General features: G+C 37.1%; 1 protein-coding gene across 1 annotated transcript in view; it reads right to left on the reverse strand.

Moving 5' to 3' along the window:
• Positions 1-3506: 3506 nt before the first annotated feature.
• Positions 3507-21152, reverse strand: part of IFIH1 (interferon induced with helicase C domain 1) — a 40807-nt gene continuing 23161 nt past the window's right edge. The window contains exons 6-17 of the mRNA XM_063429677.1: positions 20421-20626; positions 18714-18924; positions 17654-17871; positions 14251-14367; positions 13869-13992; positions 12360-12587; positions 11246-11502; positions 8967-9116; positions 7856-8017; positions 6770-6960; positions 5734-5827; positions 3507-3742 (exon numbers count right to left, since the gene is read on the reverse strand). Coding sequence (XP_063285747.1) covers positions 3551-3742; positions 5734-5827; positions 6770-6960; positions 7856-8017; positions 8967-9116; positions 11246-11502; positions 12360-12587; positions 13869-13992; positions 14251-14367; positions 17654-17871; positions 18714-18924; positions 20421-20626 — 2150 coding nt within the window. The 3' untranslated portion in view covers positions 3507-3550. The remainder of the gene's footprint in view (positions 3743-5733; positions 5828-6769; positions 6961-7855; positions 8018-8966; positions 9117-11245; positions 11503-12359; positions 12588-13868; positions 13993-14250; positions 14368-17653; positions 17872-18713; positions 18925-20420; positions 20627-21152) is intronic.

A 21152-nucleotide genomic window follows, 5' to 3' on the forward strand; every position in this document is an offset into this window, starting at 1 on the left:
GGACCAAATAGCTGAACATGTGCCTTGGGCGCCCATGACCTGAAGCAGGTTCACCAGTTGTCCTTACATACAATACTTTTGGTAGGTATTAACCACTGTATACCAGGAATACCCCACAAGACTTGCTATTTTGGAGATGCTCTGACCCAGTCATCTAGCCATCCATTTGGCCCTTGTGATAGTCACTCAGATCTTTTTTGCTTGACCATTTTTCTTGCTTCCAACACATGAAATTCGAGAACTGACTGCTCACTTGCTGCCTAATAAATCCCACACCTTGATAAGTGCCATTGTAACAATATAATCTGTGTTATTCCCTTCACCTGTCAGGTCTTTTAAAATTCTGGCTGAACAGTGAAGGTAAAGGATTTATTTTCATGTTTGGGCTTTGTGTGGTGGAGTTTGAAGAGTTATTTGCAAAGTACTCACCCTCTTCTGTCTTTATAGTCCAGTCAATCTCCTAAGATTGATATTAGAGCTGAAGGAGAGGTTATACAGTGTGCATCATGCTTCCTCTGCTGAGACATCCCAAGTCTCCCAGTAGTTCTGTGATTCTATCGCATTTTTAATACATCTCCTTTTGACACCCATAATTCATATACAATATCCTGGAAATCACACACACAATATATATACCAGATTGTGTGTGTGTTATTTCCAGAATATTATATATGCTTAAAACCCTCAATAAATGCCTCTTCTGATTATCCACCCGATGGATGTTATCGATGAACAGGGGCCCGGTTGGGTGCTGCGGCCCTTTAAGAGCCAACCGGCCCCTGAAATATCAACCAGCTGGGAGGAAAGAATAGACAGTTTGTCAATTCCTCCCAGCTCAAAATACAGCCGCGTGGGAGTGAGAAAGAGAAGGCTGGAGCACACAGTCAGCATGAAGGCAGAGGAGTGGCTAGAGTGAGCTCCTACATGCTCACTCGCTTTAGCAGCAGTCAGGAGTCCAAGCAAGCCACCCTCCAGGACATGAGGTAAGCTAACAGGAAGTTGACTGCAAGTCAAATTATTATAACATGTCTGTATGTATGTAAGATTGTGTGTATCTGTGTATGTGCTAGTGTGTGTGTCAGTGTGTATCTAAGTGTGTGTGTATGGGCCAGTGTGTCTCAGAATGTCTGTGTATGTGCGTATGTATGTATCTGAGTGTGTGTGTATGTTTGTCAGTGTGTATCTGAATGTGTGTATCTGTGTCTGTGCTTTTATTTGGGGGGTGGGGGGTGCCAGGGTGTGTATCTGAGTTTGTGTATGTCCCAGGGCATCTGTGTGTCAATGTGTGTATATGACAGTGTGCATGTGCATCGCAATCCCACATTAATAATCTTAACACATTGTATAACTCGTTCTGCCGATTTGTGCTACAATGTAATTACAGGACCCACCATTGTGACATGCTAAAAGAACTAAACTGTCTGTCGCTGGAATCCAGACGCACCCTTCATCTTTCCATCCTTGTGTTTAAGAGCTTTTCTGGGAAACTCCCACCCTACCTGAGCAGAATGCTTTCCCCGGCTGTTCCCACTTCCTATAACCTCCGATCCAGTACCAACACCTAACTTAGTCTACCTCAATACAAAAAGAAAGCAGCCCGATCCTCCTTCTCCTACAGAGCACCGCAATTGTGGAACGACCTCCCGCACAATTTAAAATCTTCCCTAAGCCTAAAGTCCTTTTAGAGATCCCTCTCTACATACCTCAAAACAGAATGCACCTGTCATGGTTGATTATATATTTCCTACCTGTTCTATGTTAAATTTTGTATATATTGTGTATTAATATTGGTTTTGTATTTTATTGTACCCTAATTGTAACAATGCAATGATTTGTGGACCCAGGACATACTTGAAAACTAGAGAAATCCCAATGTATCTTTCCTGGTAAAATATTTTATAAATAAATAAATAAATGTGTGTATGTGTCAGTGGGTGTATCTGTGTGTCAAGGTGTGTACATGTATCCGTGTGTTAATGGTGTGTGTAAATAGTTATATGTTGCTAAATAATTGTGTTCTATCATAATAAAATATAATGTCCTTGTTCATACATGTTTGGTGGCTGTGTGTATAGGGCGTGTGTGTGTATAGGGCATGTGTGTGTGTGTGTATAGGGCATGTGTATAGGGCGTGTGTGTGTGTGTGTATGTAGGGTGCACATGCGTGTCTGTCAGAGGTTACTAGTAGGCAGATGAGAAGTGATCCATTCCTCTCCAGCCTCAGACACTGGAGGACAGACACTCTTTAAAACTGTCCCTGCAGGTCTGCTATTAAAGCTGACTGCACAATATTGGACACTGGCCAGGACTCCTCTTACTTATCTCTTCCCACAAGCCTATTTATGGGGAAAAAAAGGCATATTATAAGTAACACTCTTTACAGCTACGATTAACAGGCTTAAACTTGCTTTCCCAATAAAGTTGTGCTTTCTTGGCAATTATTCTGGGTAAATAGATTTAACTAGGAAGAAAGACCTGCAAGTCATGATAGTCAATACCATTGGTTTTTTAAAATGTGATTTCTAATTGTAACTGAATTCATCAGCATTCGAGCCAGTGCTAGGAGAGATGACAGGGGCTGGAACTCCAAGTGTGGGCCTGAAAAGTTATTTTGTCTAATTTAGGCACAATGTCATTCATAGCCTCATGTCCCCTCTAATACCAAATCCAGCTACATAATTTATGATAGTGCCACTATAATGCATCATATTTGGATTTAATTATACAGCACAGTGTGGGGTAGTTGTAGTGGGATGCATGGTTAATAAATCATGATCTGTGGTCAGTACGGTAGATTGGAGTCAAATGTGATTTAGCCCTGGTGTCTTTGCCACCAGCATGCCCCTGAGCAGCAGCATAGCTATTTATACCACATAGCAAATGGAGACATTAATACTTCATTTTATGATAAATAAGGGTATTACTTTTTAGTGTCATGGTTTTGATTTTAGTCCCCTAAGGGGTGAATAGATTAGAATCTGTTTTACTTTACCACAGATATTTTAATGTTAAGTTGCAATAGATTTTTGCCCCTGCACAGTATTTCCAAGGAGGAGGTAAGGCAGTTCCCAGGACTTGCAGAAGAACATTTGCTGTATTTTACTGTTATGTGTATTGAATCACACAAAAGATTTCAAAGTGAAAATTCAGAGTGAATGTCAAATTGAAGGCCACATTAGCCAATGTGAAAGCATGGCTGGCTTCCAAAATGTTTTTAGTTTGGCTATTGTGACCGGAAATTTGAAATTCACTTAGAATTTTCGCTTTGAAAAAAAGATTCAAGTCTTAACCTAGATGAGTATCGAACTATACAGCCTTGTAATTGACAGATAAGAGAAATGGATTTTAGTGGGAGAAATAATGACTACATGAATATAAAAATCACACATTTAATCCAGAAATTAAATTAAAAACAGATTTGCTTACAGCAGGAACATACAACAGGGTAACCAATAGACAAACCCAGACATTAAATATACATGCATAATATATATATATATATTTATTTTGCCAGATGCAAATTTAGAATGTGCTTTTTTTTTAAATAAATTTAATCATCTTCATCTTCATCACTGGTAATCTCCACGTCTTCACATTTAAAAGCAGGAAAGCTAATGGGCAAGTCTCTCCACTGCTCGAATGTATCAGGAGTCATTTTCTTTGCCTTGTATTTAACAACAAAGTTACGGATTTTCACACACGGCAGATCACAGCCTTTGTGCATCATCATCGTTCCCCATGGCTAAAAAAAAAAAAAAAAGATATATATATATATTTAGGCAGCATTTGTGGATTCAAATCAGAACTATCAATCAACTAAGAAAATAGCAGTGGCCATAGCTTGGGTAAACATATGCCTTTTATTCTAGGGAGAAAATACTGAGAATGAGATCAAAGCACTTTTTCTACAAATAAGTGTACATGTTTTACATTCATTTTATATGTTGCTATTTCCTGGCTCAAACAATACAATGTTCACTATATTTCGATGTGTACGTTTCTACCATTTACTACTACAGAAACTCCCTAGGCTCATTTGCATTACTTTGTTTAATATGTTTTTATCCTTTATATAAAACCATCACATTTGAAATAAGACTATATAAAGACAACGATGGTGTTGGAAATATCGATCTTTACATTGATTTGGCATAATACGTTCTTCAGGGTGAAATACTACATGAGCTACTGTTAATACATTCGAAGTATTGGAGTTTTTAGTTTTTTCCATATCAGAACTTCATTCTGATATCACATCTACTAAAAAAAACAAAAAACTGTTCAGTTATTGAATAATTAGCTAAAAGGAGTGAACCTTATAGAGAAAAGACATACCCAAAAATCAGAGACATTGCGATCACCTTTATACATAGGGATCTGCCTCTCTTTGTAGGGGATTCATTAGTAGGCAGTATGTTTCTATCCTGGGAGACATCTTCATAAGTTACTAGCTTGCTGCTCGTTTGATATAAATCGATATTTGATATAGTTGATGTGTGTTTTTGAGGTATTTAAACAGATTTGGGAGATCTATGATAATAAGATTAGAATATAGAAGCCCTATTTATCTCACCCCAGTTACAGTACCCGCAGTTAAAAAAAAACATTTTCACTGTCCTGTACTTATTCCAGTATGACTCAATGTAGGAAAGATATGTAGGATTTTCATACTTTGTATGTGTTAAACTGACACGTCAGTCTATGTCTATGTCAGTCTATGTATGTATGGTTTGTTTTTCATTAGGTCTTTGTTTATGGTGTTTATTAGCATAAGTACATTATGACTTAATAAAAGTGATCTTTTTTTATTTACTTTTGAGGCACTTTCTCTCCTTTTTTTGGGAGTGTCTCCCCTTTATATCATTCACTCCTAGTTCATTATTCTAAATTGTTGGGTAGACACCCTGTTTTTTCCTCTTTAACCGTCTACTCGGCACATGGTTGGTTGCTAAGATTCTGGTTTATTTAGTTTTTTTCTATCAGCTTGTGACTATGACTCAATGTAGGAAATATATGCAGAATATTTGTACTTTGTATATGTTAAACTGACACGTCTCCCTGTCAGTCTATGTATATATCATTGTTTGGGTTTTTTTATGCTTGTTAGTTTTTCACATGTTTATTTTGTTTATTACCATAAGTACAATATGACTTAATAAAAATGAGCTTATTTTATTTACTTATGTGGTCATTTCTCTCCTTTTTTTTTTTTTTTTGGAGTTTCTTTCCATTGAAAGGTTCACTCCTTGTAGTTCATTATTCTAAATTGTTGGGTAGACAACCTGTTACCATCTACTCGGCACATTTTTGGTAGCTAAGATTCTTTATTTATTTCGTTTTTTTTACCCTCTGACTCAATTAATGATCAATTAATTTATATTTAATTTGCTGGACAAATAAATCAAATATCATGAAAGTATAGCATGCAAGAAAAGAATATTTAAAGAACGGAATGGTTTGATTCTATAAATCATTACTGGTCCTTTGGGGTCAAATAACATTGAATTATATTCCTTCACATGTGACCTTAAGCACACCACTTTCCTACTACTATAGGGAGGAATAAATATTTTTTCCCATTATGTGGAAAAATGTAAAGTCTTAATATTAGATCAACAGCAGCAATAAGGACATGTACATTTAGAAGCCTCTATTCAGCTAAGACTGTTATGTTATGTTGTGCATACACATTTTAATATAAAAAAATAATAATTTATTGGATGCAATGCTTACTCTTCCACATTTTTTGCATAAAATTGCACAATTTGTCTCATAATCTGCACATTTTTCTTGTAAAGCTTTATTTTCTCCCTTAATATAGAGTTCTCTGAAATGACAAGAAAGAGAATTAGAAGAAAGAATGATTTGGGTGAATTTATATGATACAAAAACAGTGGTGCATTGTGAGTTTCATCATGTTCTCCTTCACTTCTTTATTAACTTGTATCCAGAGTCATCTTTAAAGTCGGTTTTCCTCCAAAAGTTACTACTGAAGTAAAGAAATGGCAAGTAAAGGAGTCTAGACTGGATGATTGCTTCCCACCGTGGCTTGAACACAGAGTTTTGAGCTATTGTAGTAAGGAACCCACACAGCATCTGAAGTTTATATTCCAATCAGTAGCTAAAAGCATTGTTAATTAATCCAGGTCAAAGAATGCAGAATTCTTCCAAAACATTAAATAAAGCAAGAGGAAAATGTTGCAAGAAAATGCAATATTCACCTAAGTGGGCAAATCAGAAAATCTAGATACCAAAGAGCCAAACACAAAACAGAACCAGAACAGACAAAGTCATGAGCCTGGATGCAATAACCCAAGACAAGTATTACAATCATGAAACTAGTCAAGGTTTGAACCATGGACAATTAACACCAATGACTAGAATGTATACTTGGTTATAGAATAAGCTACAGATCCTGGGTTTAAGTTAAAGTATTCCCAGGTTAAGTAGCAATGGTACATGATATTTGGAATGAAACTCCGTTCCAATTCTTCCTTATCAAGACAGGAAAGAGCAAACCTAGAAGATACAAAATTCCTAGCCCTCACATTCATTCCACATTTATCACATAGGTGTCTGTGCATCACAATTTGGGCATCACTAGAAGAATAAGCCAGACATTGATTTCTCCAGAGAGCAATCTCCAACCACAAATAATTGCATACACACTTTTTGGGATTTAAAATTTCTTATTCCTTGGTATTCACATAAAGATCATTGCAGGTCTGTCCAAGTTATAACTAACACAAAATATGTTCTATGTACTTACTTAAAATTCTCTGATGTAATGACATGGTGCATGTTTCCCATGACATATATATCATTCCCAGAGAAAACCAGGCTACTGCATTTCCTACAGTAGAATGTAACCACTTTTGGATCATGTTTAAATTCTTTCCGCATATTTTTCTTTTTTTTCACTCTTTTTTCAATAATGTTTTCAAATTGAAACTCTCGTATCTAGAAGAAAAAATATTTATAGAAAACATAGAAACATAGAATGTGACGGTAGATAAGAACCATTCGGCCCATCTAGTCTGCCCAATTTTCTAAATACTTTCATTAATCCCTGGCCTTATCTAAGTAATACTTTCATATAATTAAAGACTATGTCCTCTGGTTGTGGTAGTTTTTCTTCTTTTAAATGTAGTCTCCTCCTTTACTGTGTTGATCCTTTATGTATTTAAATATCTCCCCTGTCTCGCCTTTCCTCTAAGCGATGTTAAGTTCATTTAACCTTTCCCTGTTCATAGTTTCTATATCATATAATACAGATGTTAGGTTTGTTGTTTTTTGTATATTGCATACAATAATATTCAAACTATGGTAAACAAACAAACAAAAATGTAAAATGAATAATTCACCAACAGAAATGTTGAGACAAGAGAGGGATAAGATTCATAGGTAATACAATCTAATCTATAGTCAGTAGGAAGTAATATAATTGGGGACAATACATTTATTAAAACTTCTATTAAAAAATAAAAGAATCTCTCAATTAAGTATAATTCTATTTTTGTTTCCATCACATAATATTAACAATATCATATTTCTCTTGCTTATTATAGTAATTTTTGGTCATTAAAATATCTTACACTGGACAAGTCCTCTAAATTTAGCAATGAAAATCTGTACTTAAAGCTTTTTTGTTGACACAGCTTTTTGCTTTCTTTTTGATGGAAACTACTATCTCCAAAAACAGGGCACAGAAATGGGGGCAAACTTTGCACAGTCATGTGCTAACCTCTGTATGGGATTCCGTGAGGAAGTCTTTGTAGTTGACAATAGTATCACTATTGCAACAAAGTACTTTGGTATGGTCATTTAAAAAAAATAAAATATATATACAAATTACCTTTTCCAAGTAATTGGCACGAGGCATTTCTTGCACTTTTTTAATAGCTTCGTGCATCATTTTTTCTTTATATTCATTTATGCTATCACGCTCAACAGCTCCAGCTGAACTTGAATCCACAAGCACATAGGTACTATCATCAGCTCTTGCACGACCACGAGCCTAGGTGAAACAGAATGTATATTAATGATTTCAAAATGTTGTGAGAATATCTGGGTTTCAAAGGAATCAGGTACTCATCTACATATCACAAACACACCTTTTAAAGCTGTCTGACAATCATTTGATATACATGGCCTATTAAGTAGTTGCACTTGAATAAAAGTTATTTGCCCATTCAGGAAACCTATCCTGCTGCCAGACCATATACATATGTTCTACAATTATTTATTTTGTTAAATTTAGCAGGTTGTGGAAACACATTAGAAAATATACACAAATCTTTATCTAAATAAGCTCTAAGGTATATATCAATTTACTCCAGTTTAACTTCATAATTGAAATAATAATATTAATAATAATAATTAGTAGTTTCATGGGTAGTCAATAAGTGAATATTTATGGTTGCTGATGAAGTAAAACTTAGTTTTCTCATGCAACTTTAGACTGATTAAAAATCTTGTGAGCTGTAATTTAACAACACTTAATATCTATATTTTGTTCAGCAGTTTAACAGCAGAAGAAGATAGAATTTGAATCCACTTCTGCTCTGAAACATACAGTGGTATTTGCTCCTTTCTGTAGTAAATGATTGCCCTCCCTTATTATTTTTAGCTGCGCCCATTTAGTGAATCTTAGCAATAGAAAAACAGTTGAACTTTGTTAGACATGAAGGAATTAAAATAACACCAATTCAAATCCATGAATATATATGTAAGATAGCCCTTTCAGGGGCCTTTGCCAATTTTTTCTGAATGAGTTTTAAATCACCAGAAATGTGAAACTGTTTAAATTACAGCATTAAATGTATGTCAGATAAAATATATTTTTTTGGTTGTATACTGTACTTACATTTATTGCAATTTACTCACAAATTTTCACTACAAGAAAAAAAACAAAAAACTTTCCAAACTAAAACCCTGATGAAAGAGAAATGAAGAAGTCAACATACCTGAACCATGGCTATTTCATTGGTGATCATTCCATATTGAATGACAATGTTGCACTCTTTAATATCCAAGCCTTCTTCAGCCACGCTGGTGGCAAGTAGCAGATTAAGATCTCCAGTGCTAAATTTATTAATCACTTCCTTTTGCTCATTCTAAAATACAATAATAAATTAGTAAAATACAATAATAACTTATTAAAATAATATATATACTTATTTGTTATTTTTAACAACATTATCCAGTTTGATGTGAAAATTTATTTTGCCACTTTACTTAGAAACATAGAACGTGACAGCAGATAAGAACCATTCGGCCCATCTAGTCTGCCCAATATTCTAAATACTTTCATTAGTAATCTGATGGCGCAATATAAATAATAAAATAATAATAATAATAATTAGCCCATGGCCTCATCTTATAGCTAGGATAGCCTTATGTCTATCCTACTCATGCTTTAACTCCCTCACTGTGTTAACCATTATCACTTCAGCTGGAAGGCTATTCCATGCATCCACTACCCTCTCAGTAAAGTAATACTTCCTGATATTATTTTTAAACCGTTGCCCCTCTAAGTTAAGACTAGGTCCTCTTGTTGTGGTAGGATTTCTTCTATTAAATATAGTCTCCTCCTTTACTGTGTTGATTCCCTTTATGTATTTACATGTTTTCATCATTCCCCGTCTTGTCTTTCCTGCTCATAAATCACATATTTACAACTTGTTTAATATAACAGATTAACAAACAGCTGAACTACATCTTTTAAAAACTAGATCTTTAAAAATATTTCAGCAGTTCAATTGTTTATTGTCACGTATTCATCCGCACATAAAAATGTGATTAATGGAATTTACTGTTCTGACAGGAAAAGTGGGGCTGAGCAACATTACTGTCCTGACAGGAAAAGTTGTGCCGAGCAGCAATCAATCCACAGGAGGGTTTGTGCTGAGCAGCAATCATGCAAATGGGAACCTGGTAACTGCCTTTGGGGTCAAAGGCCGGTTACAGCCTATCAGACCTAGAGGAGGGGTATTTAGGCCCAGTTCTCATCCTGCTCAGTGCCCTGTCATGGTTTCCCTGGTGGTTGTCCGAGAGCGTGTTATTGATTCTGGTTTTTCTGGTTATTTGATTTTGGCATTGATTTTGACTTCCCTGTTTTCTGGGTCCCTGACTCCTGGCTTTTCCTTATCGTTGTTTCTCTTTCTGTTTCCCTTGACCTCGGCTATTTCTGACTATTCTTTGGTACATTAGTCCGTCCATTCTAAGGTCCGGTATACGTTACCTATCAGTCTTCTGTGTTACACAAGTCTACGTGCTGGATCATACTGTAATCCTGACATTTATGTCATATGATTAGCACAAAAATGCAGCAGGACCTTAAAGATTTGATGAATCACTTCCTTGTTTAATGATAACACTAAAGCATTTACTGCAAAGTTGAGTAAATTAAAATTTTATTAGTATTTTATTATATTTATTTTATTTTTTGCATATTGTTAAAGGGATATCTAGATGATGCACTGCAAAGAGTATCACCTGAAGTCCAAAGTGTTTCTTAAATGCAGTATTTATATATGGATGGGCAGAGAGTATATGTAGATGGCCCACCTTTAAGCAACTACCAAGGGGCATCCGAGTTCCTAATTAATGCTTTTCGATAGAGATAAATATGTAGTATTAGAGGGATACTTCAACCCTTTGAAGGAGGGGGAACTTTTCAGTGTAAAATGTCTTATTAGGCACTATGAATAACTCCCCCCTGCCCTCTGTTTGCAGAACAAGCTGCAAAAAAAGATATTTTACTACTGGAATCCAGGGCAAGGCAACTTCTACATGTCCAACTAACGTCACATAGACGTTGCATGGTCCAAACACAAGCTTCTCATAGAGAGGCCTGTAATTGGACCATTTTGCAAGCTCAGATGGCATGCGTGTGCTATGAGCTGGTGAGGGGAGTGATTAAGAAGGGGGAGAGAGCGTTTAAAAAAAACAAAACAAAAAGACCTGTGTGCAACGGAGGGAGTTGGGAGCGAGTATACAGTGGGATGGGAAGTCTATCATCCCTTTGCAGGTGCTGTGTGCACAGAACTGACATTAAGCAGCTGGAAGTCATGTGTGTTAGGGGTGCAGAAGAAACACAGCACATGCACTCCCGCCACCATGATCACTTCAAATCACTGAGGTGGTCATGGCGGTTGGAGAAAACCTTTACGTTCTCCCATTTGATTTAACTAAAAATAATTATTTGTGTTGCATTTGTTTTTGTTTTTTTTATTATCCATACCTGAGTCATGGCCTTGAAATCGCTATTGTGCCCAGCACCAATCAGGTAATGGGGTCGCACGCCAACGTCTTTAAATTTCTCATTCGAACTGATCCACTCACACAAAGCTACAGCACTTTGACGAGTTTTTGTGAAAATAATGCCTCTTGAGCTTCTGTTTTTGGTGAATTCCTCCATGATCGACCTTCTGAGGGAGTTCAGCTTCCTATTCTCATACTCTGGTATCTCGGACATCTTTTTCAGCTCTTTGTTATGCTCTGCGGGGACAGTCAACAAATATATATCTTTTTTTTTTTTTTTTCATCTTGCACATAAAAAAATAGAAGTGTCCCCCTACCAAAATGATTTGTAATTGGAAACATATTTGGATAATACATGGAAAAATTATGTAATTAATAAGTGTTGATTTTTTGGACACTGCACACAACAGTAATACGTTAGAAATTAAAGAATGTTAAAAAAAATAGTCAAAATAAATCATTAGAAGGCAATATTGTTCAACTCACAATCAACTATATCAAGAAAGGAATGCAAATAATATAATCCTGAGATAAATTAGATGCACAAATATAGAGGAAGGAGCCAGCGACCAAACACACAGAAGCACATTAAATAGTTCTAATATTACTGAACATATCTATGAACCATCAGCTTGGAATATATTTGAATATAAAATTTCTAATCTTTTTATTTATATGTAATTTTCATTTCTTTATTATTTATTCAAAACAAGCATTCTTCCAGCTCAAGAGTTGGGTCAAAGGTAAATATGATTTGACACATTAGTGATACTAAAATTATTTTTTTTTTTGAACACAGAAAAAAAATTATTATTTTTAAGTATTCATTGAAATAGCAAATAATGCAAATGCTAAATTATGCAATATCTTTTTTTATGCTTGAAGATAATGAAAAGAGAAAATTAAATCTAATTATTTTTTTATGGTCCAGTTTGTACATACGAGAACAGGACATAAGCATGTTGGAACAAAAAAAAGGATTTGCCATGATTAGAATGCCAAGAAAAAAAATCCTAATTTTGTTAAGAATTTAGATAAGAATGGACAATTAAAAAGTCAAATATGTTGTGTATATAACATTTGTAAGCACTTACTGTAAAATAATTCGATTAAGAAATCGTCTGCTTCATTCAAACTGGAAGCAGGTGTCCCTTCATTTTCCTCATCTAACAGAGCTTTTTTCTTCCTCTCTTCATTGTAAAATTTAGTTAGATGAGTCAAAGCATCAGTCATCCTGATTGTGTCATTAATCATCAGGGCATCATTATATTTCTTTAGATGCACTGCACAAACGTGTTCCTTACAATTCCCTTCCTTAGCAGCTGAAAAAATAATAATAACAAAGTATTTAACCAGGAAATGTACATTCAGATTACTCTGGTTTCCAAGTACACCCTGGGGATGACACTTTTGCCCAACATCCAGGGGGCGTTATAATAAAAGTACGACAGGTCTTTAAGTACTAATCAACTTACTTAGTTTATACATCCCAACTGATCTTTTAGTGTGAAAATTGCTAATTATGGCCACAATGTGGAATGTGAATATTAGCAAAGCCCGCAGTCTGTCATTTAAGATTACATGTAGGGTATGTATATATATATATATAGGGACATTTCCAAAAAGCAGAGTACGTTCTTATCTAGAGTAACATTTCTTGAGGATGCTACAAAACATAAATATGTATACATTTTCTTCCACTCTTCCTACTTTGAATTAAACATAATTTTTTGTTAAATTCCATCCCACTCTGAGACATTGTTTTTTTCTATACTCTCTGCCATTTTATCTTGTGCCCCAAACAACAGAGCATGGGTAGGCAACCTTCAGAACTCTAGATGTAGTGGACTACATCTCCCATGATGCTCTGACAGCAATATTCTGTAAGAGCATTCTGGGAGATGTAGTCCACAACATCTGGAGTGCGAAAGGTTGTCTACCCCTGCAATAGAGTATATGACCCTGCAGTTTCACTGCTCAATTCTCTGCCATTTAGGAGTTAAATCACTTTTGTTTCTGTTTATGCAACCCTAGACACACCTCCCCTGGCTGTGATTGACACAGCCTGCAAGAAAACAAAATGGATTCATTTTCAAACAGATGTCTGTTTACTTTAAATGTTTTTATCTCCTGAACTGTAATCACACACAGGAGGCTCCTGTAGGATCTAGCACACTATTAACAGGGCAGATTATAAAAAAGTCTAAATTAAACAGAATATGCAATAAAGGAAGTGTAAGCATTAGATGACTTTACAGGAAGTGTTTAGGAAGGCTGTGCAAGTCACATGCAGGGAGGTGTGACTAGGGCTGCATAAACATAATTATGTAACTCCCAAATGACTGAGAATTGAGCAGTGACACTGCAGGACAAGATCTATACACCAAAACTGCTTCAATAATCAATAATAAAGTTGTTTTGGTGACTATTGTATCTCTTTAAAGTAAATTCTCACTAATGAAATACCCGAGCATCTTCTGAATCTCCAAATGACATTTCAATTTTGCCAGATCAGTTGACAACCATGCTATCAGCTGCTTACTCCTAGCCAAAAAATAACTATACATTGTAGGAATTCTGATATTTTATAGCGTATACTGTACCTGATTTGTCTTTTTGAATGACCCACTGTTCATAAGATTGACTTCCAAATTCAGATGCTGGGGTTAGTTTACCATAGTTTTGAATCTTTTCCATAATTTCTTTAATTTTTTCACCAAATGGATTCTGCAAGCAGGATAGTTTTACAGATGTAAACGAGCAGTTATACAAAGAAGCACATCAAATGTTTAAAGCACAATTCAAATATCAGAAAGCTATGTGATTGTGCCAGAGAAATGTATCTGCAAATAATTCAAGGTTGTAGGAAAGGAAAGCAAAAAAGACATCACATAATTACACCATACACTGCACTCACTCAACAAATGCCATCATTATCCAGAGGTCCGTAGGAGAACTGGGTTATATTTAAGACACACAACAAACCTTTCTCTTATCGTCTGCAATATCAACTTTCTTGTATGGTTCTTTCACTTGATTCTGTAGTTGATTCATATTTTCCTTAACGGTCATGATGTTATCTGCATCAAGGTTGGCACATATCTGGTGTGATATCAAGAGAGTTTTAGCTTGACTTTGTTCTAAGCCATGCTTTACATGGAATAATAGAATGCAATATGTGAAAGACAATGCAATTTAAAATTGATACTTTTCTTTCCCATATGCAGAGAAAGACTTGATTCTAAAATGTTAATTTCCAATAGGTTTTCTACATCAATATGTGAAGCAATTATAATTACTATAATTAATACCTTTACATTAAATGGACACCCGGAGCACCAAAACAACTTTAGCTTAATGCAGTGGTTTTAGTATATAGATCATGCCACTGCAATCCAACTGCTCACATTCTCTGCCATTTAGGAGTTAAAGCACTTTGTTTATGTGCCCTAGCACCATGTCCCCTGAATGTAATGCATGCAGCCTCCCCACACACTTACTGTGTAAAGGCTTAAAGGAACACTATAGGGTCAGGAACACAAACATGTATTCCTAGCCCTATAGTGTTAAAACACTATCAGACCCCTGCCCTCCCTCCCTCCCTAAATATATAGTAAAAAAAATTACCTTTTTTAGGAAATAAAGCATTGGATTGGCTAAGATCATCAATTCTAATGATCTCAGCCAAGGAGCTGGGCTGGGGCAGAGCCAAATGCTACCCTGGCCAATCAGCACCTCCTCATAGAGATTAATTGAATCGTTGCATCTCTACGGGGAATGTTCAGAGTCTCCATGCCAGCACTGCCACAGGAAGCACCTCTAGTAGTGAGGACTGGCCACTGGAGGTGTCCCTAGGATGTACTGTAAACTCTGCCTTATCTTTGAAAAGACCGTGTTCACACCAAAAAACCTGCAGAGGCTGACTATACTCACCAGAACAACTACATTAAACTGTAATTGTTCTGGTGACTATAGTGTCCCTTTAATTTTTAAATGTCCCTTTTTGCACAGGGCATTTATAAACACACTGTGCAATAAAGGAAGTTTCTTATCTCGAGCTCCTGTACATGATTACATTTTAATTAACAGAGCAGGAGATAGTACCGTCTGAAATAAACAAACATGCTTTACTGTAAGTTAAAATATGCTGAATTATTTTTTTTTTTCATTTAGTGTGGAGGAGTTACAACTATGGGAGATGTGTCCAGCGCTGAATATATAAATAATAACATAATAATAATAGTCAGAGACAACATGATTTACCTAATAAATAGCAGAGCATTTACCTAATAAATAGCAGGGCAGTAAAACTGAAGGGGCATGATCGAAACAGCAAAGTTGATTCATTAAAGGAACTCTCCAAATGCCAGGAAAACAAACCGTTTTCCTGTCACTGCAGGTCCCCTGTCCCTCCCGCCTCCCATCCCAGGTTGCTGAGGGGGTTAAAACCCCTTCAGTGACTTACCTGTATCCAGCGCCAACTCTCCTACCCTGCCAACGTCAGCCGGCGGGGAAGACCTAATGCGCATGCGCGGCAATTGCCGCGCGCGCATTATACCCCCCCAATAGGAAAGCATTATTCAATGCTTTCCTATGGGGATTCCGACTACGCTGGAGGTCCTCATGCATTACGTGAGGCATCTCTTAAAGCACTAAAAGTGTTTTAAGAACACGGAAGCTCCTCTAGTGGCTGTCTCATAGACAGCCGCTAGAGGAGGACTTAACCCTGTTAGGCAATTAGTGCAGCTTATGAAAAAAATGCAATAATTACACTTGCAGGGTTAAGGGTAGTGGGAGCTGGCACCTAGACCACTCCAATGGGCAGGAGTGGTCTTGGTGCCTGGAGTGTCCCTTTAAGCCAAGTTGTTTTGGTGCTACGAGTATCCCTTTAATAGCCTGAATGCTTAATGCTTTTGATTTTACTGTTCTTCTCTTACTCGGTATTGTGTTATATTTCAGTATTTAGTGCTCACTCACTTGATAAAAATCAGCTGCAGCTCTCAGTAAAAGGTACCTTACTTACCTTAACTCCATTGCTGCGATGGTCTCACTACAGCTGGCTCCTCCTCCTTGGCTGAGCTACAACAATCTTAATGATCTCAGCCAATCCAGTGCATTCCCATGGAAAACATTAGGAGGGTATTGCACAAAGCACAGCACTGCGCCAATCAGCATCTCCTCATCGAGTTGCATTGAGAGAGTTCAATGACTCGATGCAGAGTGTGCAAACGCTGAACATAGGTCCTGCAAAAATTGCAAGAATGAACCCAGAAAGTCCCTCCAGTGGCTGTGTGAGTGGTCAGAGGTGTTACTAGGCACCAATGTAAACACTGCATGTTCTATGAAAAGGTAACATTTGCATTGCTGCTTTAAGCTGTAGTGATTCTCCCTTTAAATGGACAGTAATACTAAAATATATTAGTTTTCATGTGAAATAGAAAACGGATACAAAGACACATATATAGACTTGCTTGCCATTCATACTAATGCTCTAAAAGGGAGGTAAAAGAGAGGGGGAAAAGAAAGTAAAACTTTAACATGGTTCTTCCTTCTTTTACCATGAGATCAGAACAGAGCTACATTTCATGTCATTTAATTTAGTAACCAGAAAATGGTCACCTGAGAAGGAACTAATGGAAGATTATAGTTTGCCATTCAATGCATACGTCCTGAGCAATACAAGAAAATAGGTGAGTTCAGTACATTTTAATTCCCCAAAAGTGTTATTTTATTTTCTAAATTCATGTTTAAAGAGACACTATAGTCACCAGAAGCACTAAAGCTTAATGTAGTGGTTCTGGTGTCTGTAGCCTGTCCCTGCAGGCATTTCAAGGAAAAGGCAGTGTTTACTACTCAACAGCCACTAGAGGTGCTTCCTAGTCCAGTTCTGCACAGTATGTAGCTGTGCGTGGAGATGCTGAATGTTCCCCATAGCAATGCTTTGATTCAATGTATCTCTATGAAGAGATGCTGACTGGAACAGAGCAACATATTGCTGTGCATGCGCAATAGCCTCCCAATGCTTTCCTATGGGAAAGCATTGGATTGGCTGAGATCATCAAGCCAAGAAGGAGGAGCCAGCTGCAATGAGACTGGCGCAGCAAGGGAGAAAAGGTAAGTAAAATCACCTTTATACTGAGATCGGAGGTGGGCCAGACACCTACACAGCCACTTCAGGACTATAGTATCAGGAATACATGTTTGTTTGTATTTCTGACACTCTAGTGTTCCTTTAAGCATTGCTGTACATTTGTTAGCATGTATTTTTCTTAAATGCATTCCCAAAAATCTAAATCTATCTGCTGCCAGTCATGCAACCCCCTAACTATCATTCAAGGGACCGCCGATTACAGGCTTTAAGTGAGAACATTTTGGCTAAGAGACTTACCTTCAAAATATGCTCTTCGGCTTTTTTACGGTCTGCTGCTCCTCCAACTCCTGGAGAAGCAGTAAGTCCGAGGATCTGAGGAAGTGTAGCTTGTTTTTTATTCATCTCCTTCCTTTGTGTATTCTTTATTTTCATTTTTACATAGCGTAACATTATATTGTTGTAAACGGCATCCTGTTTTGTGTGATGGCATTCATCAATGATAATCAGTGAGAAATCTGTAATGTTAACAATATCAGTCGTCTTATATTTTGAATGCATAAGCCATAGCCCTATAAAAAGGGCGTACATAGACATTAGACAATTTAAAAATAGTAATAGTTTTTTTTATTATTATTTATTTATTTAGTTATTCTTTAATGTGAATATTAATCAGATCCAAGTGGTATTATTTCATACATTACCAAGCAGGCAATTAAGGGTTAACAGCTAGGGCCAGCGCATCCATAAGGCGGCACAGGCGGCCGCCTTAGAGCACACCGGCTCTGGGGGCACAAGATTTCAGTGACTGGCAGGAGGGAAGGCAACCTACTGGACCCACCGGCACGGCGTGCAGCTGTACTGGCATCCAAGGCAGCGAGGGAGCTCTGATCTCCCTGCTCTGCTGGAAGGTCATATTCCGGCTCCCAGCATAAGTAGACAGCCAGCAAGGTGCGAGGGAGCAGAGCATAGAGATCACAGCTCTTTCGTCGCCTTTGATTCTACCACAGCCGCATGCTTCCCAGCAGCCCCACTGGACCCCAGGGACAGATCCACGACAGCTCTCCAGGTAGGGAGGTTAGGTGGAAAATTGAAATTATAATAATATTAATCATGTGTAAGTGTATGAGTGTGTGTGTATGAGTGTGTGTGTGTGTGTGTGTGTATGAGTGTGTGTGTGCCTGTCAGTGTGTGTTTGTGAGTGTCTGTCAAATTAGTGAGAGTCTGTGTTACACTTCCTCAGATCCTCAGACTTACTGCCTACTAAGAATAAGAATGATCATATAATTATTAAGAAAGGTGATCTTGAAAGCAATAAATATACTGTCAGCAAATCATTGTTCAGCAAACAGAGCCCTACCTGACAGCTTGACACCATCTTCTTCACCTTCTGCTGCCTGAATGAGGGAGTTTTCCAAGATCTGAGCAGTACATATAATGACATCATAACGCATGATGACGTTACGAAATGATTTCTTCTGAGCAGAATCCCCACTTATTTTAGTGATCCTATATTGGTCCTTTAAGTATGGATTGAATTCCCGGCGGAAATGCTGATCTACTAATGGTACCTGAATTAAAGTACAGAAATAAATACAGGATTGTTGTATATATACAACAACAATTAAAACTAAAGAAAAATTAATAACTCTTAAGAAATTATATATATTATATACATACACACACACACACACACACGCACACACACATATATAAAAATACATATACAAACAGCTGTAATCTTGGGTGTATACTGAGAGTATTTCTCTCCCATGATCTCTGGCCATTCAGAGTGTTCCTTTGGCTCATGAAAAGAGTATACTTAGTCTCCTGGAACACTCACACCACATTCAAGGTGTTATTCTCTATGACGTTTATCGATAGGTTTTTGGTGAATCCCTTTTTGTATTCAGTTTGAGCAGCATACCATCGGTCCGACTCCCTCATCCCTGTGTGTTGCATTAGGCATACCAGAACATTTTACTCTATACTTAGTCTGCACCTAACAGAGGTGCAGTCTGGTCTACCACCAGGGATTAGCATGTACCCCCTCCCTCATCCGAGGTAACAAACACGGAGGGGGGAATAAACTCAAACAAATTTTTTTTTATAAAAATAAAAAAACATCTCCCTATTCACACACACACACAAACACGCACACTACACCACCTATACACACCTGCTGCATTCACTTTATATACACACATATTTCCTTCCTAACATACACACACTACATCCCTTACATTCCATAAACACACACACACACACACACACATTACATTGCCTACACACATACACTGCATTCCTAAAAATCACACACACTACATCCTCTACACTCACCCTACTTCCCTTATATCCACACATTCCACAGCCCCATATAGATAATGTTAGTGTTTATTTTGTAGCAATAAACAAAGAAAGACATTAAATACAGTGGTGTCAATTCCAGTTTTGCTATGGCAAGTTTGGTCATTTTAATTTGTTGAATTCTCTTCAAAATGATAAATAGGGTTATTATTGAGAGGGTCACTATAAATACCGAATCACTATCACCAGAGTTAAAACTGTGTTGAACCAAATAGGTACCTGCTATTTACAAATGTATCTCACTGTAGCAATGAGACTCATCTAAACATAGTCCTAGCTGACCAGCAGTAAAACTGTAATGAATAGCCAGATTTTTTACAAATATGCAGCTCCGGTAACAGTCAGTTTTGTTGGGGGATTTAGATTTGGCTGTCATTATGGGATCTAGGGGGTTGGAGGTGGCTTTAGGATGACCTGAGGTGATGGTGAAAATAATTTATCTGGGGATATAGATAAAACAAATTATGGTGATTTGGCAGCTATTCTGTTGTATTTTGGATATTTTTGGTTAGTCACATAAACAAGCCCTTCTCAAAATTTTAACAGCTAACCAGCCAATAAATAATTACTTTTTAATATATCACATGACCAAAGGTGAAAAATTAGGTCATACAATTTAGGTCAAAATAGCTAAACTGGAGAAATCTCCAACTACCGCTTCACTGTCATCAACCCCCAAAAAGTAAAATTTTGTACATACCTTGTTGACAAGCACAATAGCTTTAAAAGGGAGGTTTTGTGCTTTTCGTCTGCTCAGATGTTGTCGGGTAATGTATACAGCTACTCTGGTTTTACCACTTCCCGTAGGAAGGCAGATAATAATATTCTTCCCTTCCAGTGCTGGTTGGGCCACTTCCATCTGATAATTTCGGAGGGTGATCTCAGGCGCCATGTCTGTGTCCTCATCTACATTGAAAGTAAAAAAAATATCTGTTTATTGCAGTGCTTTATATACAAAATGTAACCATCGACCCACTGATTGCTGTACAGGCACTCAAAGGGTTAAATCCTTAAATCCAAAGGCAGATTTTTATTGGAAACAGAGGCAACGTTTCATCCACAGACAGAGGCTTTCTCAAGCTCGGATTTCACCCCTTGAGAGCCTGGACAGTTTTTAATTGTTATACACTTGATCTACTACTGGTAGCCAACCAAGTTTGCTTAGTGTGCGCAGTCCAATTCATTGGGAACAGTGCGATTGCTGACATAAAATGTATCAAATGGATGTTCTATACATACAGTTAGTGGAATGGATGCATCTTAATGGGGGGGGGAGGGGGAGGGCGAGAAGGGAAGCTGTGAGTGTGTGTGTGTTCCATTTGCCAGAAATTTTGCCCTGTATAGCTGACTGAAGAAGCTCAGGAAGGAGTGAAACGCGTCTTGATTTTGGGCGTTTTTATACTTCTTTTTGCCTAAGTGTGCAGTGTTTACA

The sequence above is a fragment of the Pelobates fuscus genome, chromosome 8 (assembly GCF_036172605.1).
Source record: "Pelobates fuscus isolate aPelFus1 chromosome 8, aPelFus1.pri, whole genome shotgun sequence".
In the NCBI taxonomy this organism is placed as follows: Eukaryota; Metazoa; Chordata; class Amphibia; order Anura; family Pelobatidae; genus Pelobates; species Pelobates fuscus.